The following is a 1132-nucleotide window of genomic DNA, read 5'->3' as shown; positions in this document are numbered from 1 at the left end:
GTGGAAGGCGGGGCGGAGGGCGAGGGGGAGGGGGAGGAGGAGGAGGGGGGGGAAGAGGAGGGCCGCCTTAGCCGATGGGGAGGGAGCTTGGCCACCGAGGTGCTGGCATGACGTTGCCTGCTCTGAGGAGCGCAGGACTGATGGTGGTTAAAGGTGAATCCGCTGCCGCCGTGGCAGCAGTCGTCCATCCCGGGGTCGGTGGGTGTGCTTCAAGTGATGGAGGCGAGTACGCGCAGGAGGGAGATGCCCCTCAGGGTCCACGGTGTAGCCAATGGACCTGGAAGTGGAGGGGAGGGAGGGGGGGAGGGAGGCTGAGAGGGGCGGTGGCATTTGCAAGGTTGGCATTTAGTAGGCACGGGATAGTTCCGGTGGTGCCACCCTCGATAGCTGTGGACAAAGTCAGATCCATCTCCGACGCACGTGAGCACACGTATGTATGTCTCACGGACGCTTACGTCGTATCTTTCACGCGTGGAGATCAGGGGCCGTAGTCGATGGCTGCCCATTGCCAGTCGTGTTGAGTGAGGGGGGGGAGTGAGGTAACTCGCACGACGCATCTCTTCGCACAAATTGCGCGCGTCACAGACAAATAAAATTCAAGGAATGCTGGCCGATCACCGATTTCCTACACGCACGTGGAGAGTTTTGTGGTCTGGGGAATAAGCGAGGTGACAACGTAGCCAAAAGATGTATAAGCCAAATTAAAGCGTTGCCGTGCCGGGCACGTGTCACAGGGCACGAGAAGGCCATTAAAAAAACCGTAGCGCGGGTCTGACGCTGTGCTGCACAAAGTGAGGATAGGCAGCAGTTGGTTGAAGCCGACCTCGTTCCACGCACCGAGGGCTAAGACGACGGCACAGTCGGTGTCAGACCCGCGTCCGGGGCCCCAAAAGATATTTCCGTGGACAGACATGACATAAAGCACGGCCACAATAACGAGCAGAGCCTGGCCTTGAGAACCACACGATATTCAGGCGCCCGCCTAGACAGACAGGGCCCCCCGAATCCACAAGCATTCAGCCGTCCGATCATCCTGCCTGAGAGCATATGTCTCAAAAGACGGCGAGCGGCGTACCTGGTCATGGGCAAGGCTCGACTGTGCGTGTTTGGTTTTTTTGGATAAGCCGTCGCT

The 1132-nt window shown here is 58.9% G+C and overlaps 1 protein-coding gene across 1 annotated transcript in view; it reads left to right on the top strand.

The window, feature by feature from the left end:
- NGA_0088900 (50s ribosomal protein l24) overlaps positions 1-1132 on the top strand; it is a gene marked incomplete at its 3' end in the record, with an annotated part of 5193 nt that overhangs the window by 3551 nt on the left and 510 nt on the right. Inside the window, exon 4 of the mRNA XM_005855248.1 lies at positions 154-226. Coding sequence (XP_005855310.1) covers positions 154-226 — 73 coding nt within the window. The remainder of the gene's footprint in view (positions 1-153; positions 227-1132) is intronic.

The sequence above is a fragment of the Nannochloropsis gaditana genome (assembly GCF_000240725.1).
Source record: "Nannochloropsis gaditana CCMP526 unplaced genomic scaffold scaffold249, whole genome shotgun sequence".
In the NCBI taxonomy this organism is placed as follows: Eukaryota; class Eustigmatophyceae; order Eustigmatales; family Monodopsidaceae; genus Microchloropsis; species Microchloropsis gaditana.
Note: the sequence above shows the minus strand (reverse complement) of the source record. Positions and strands in the feature narration are given on the sequence as shown.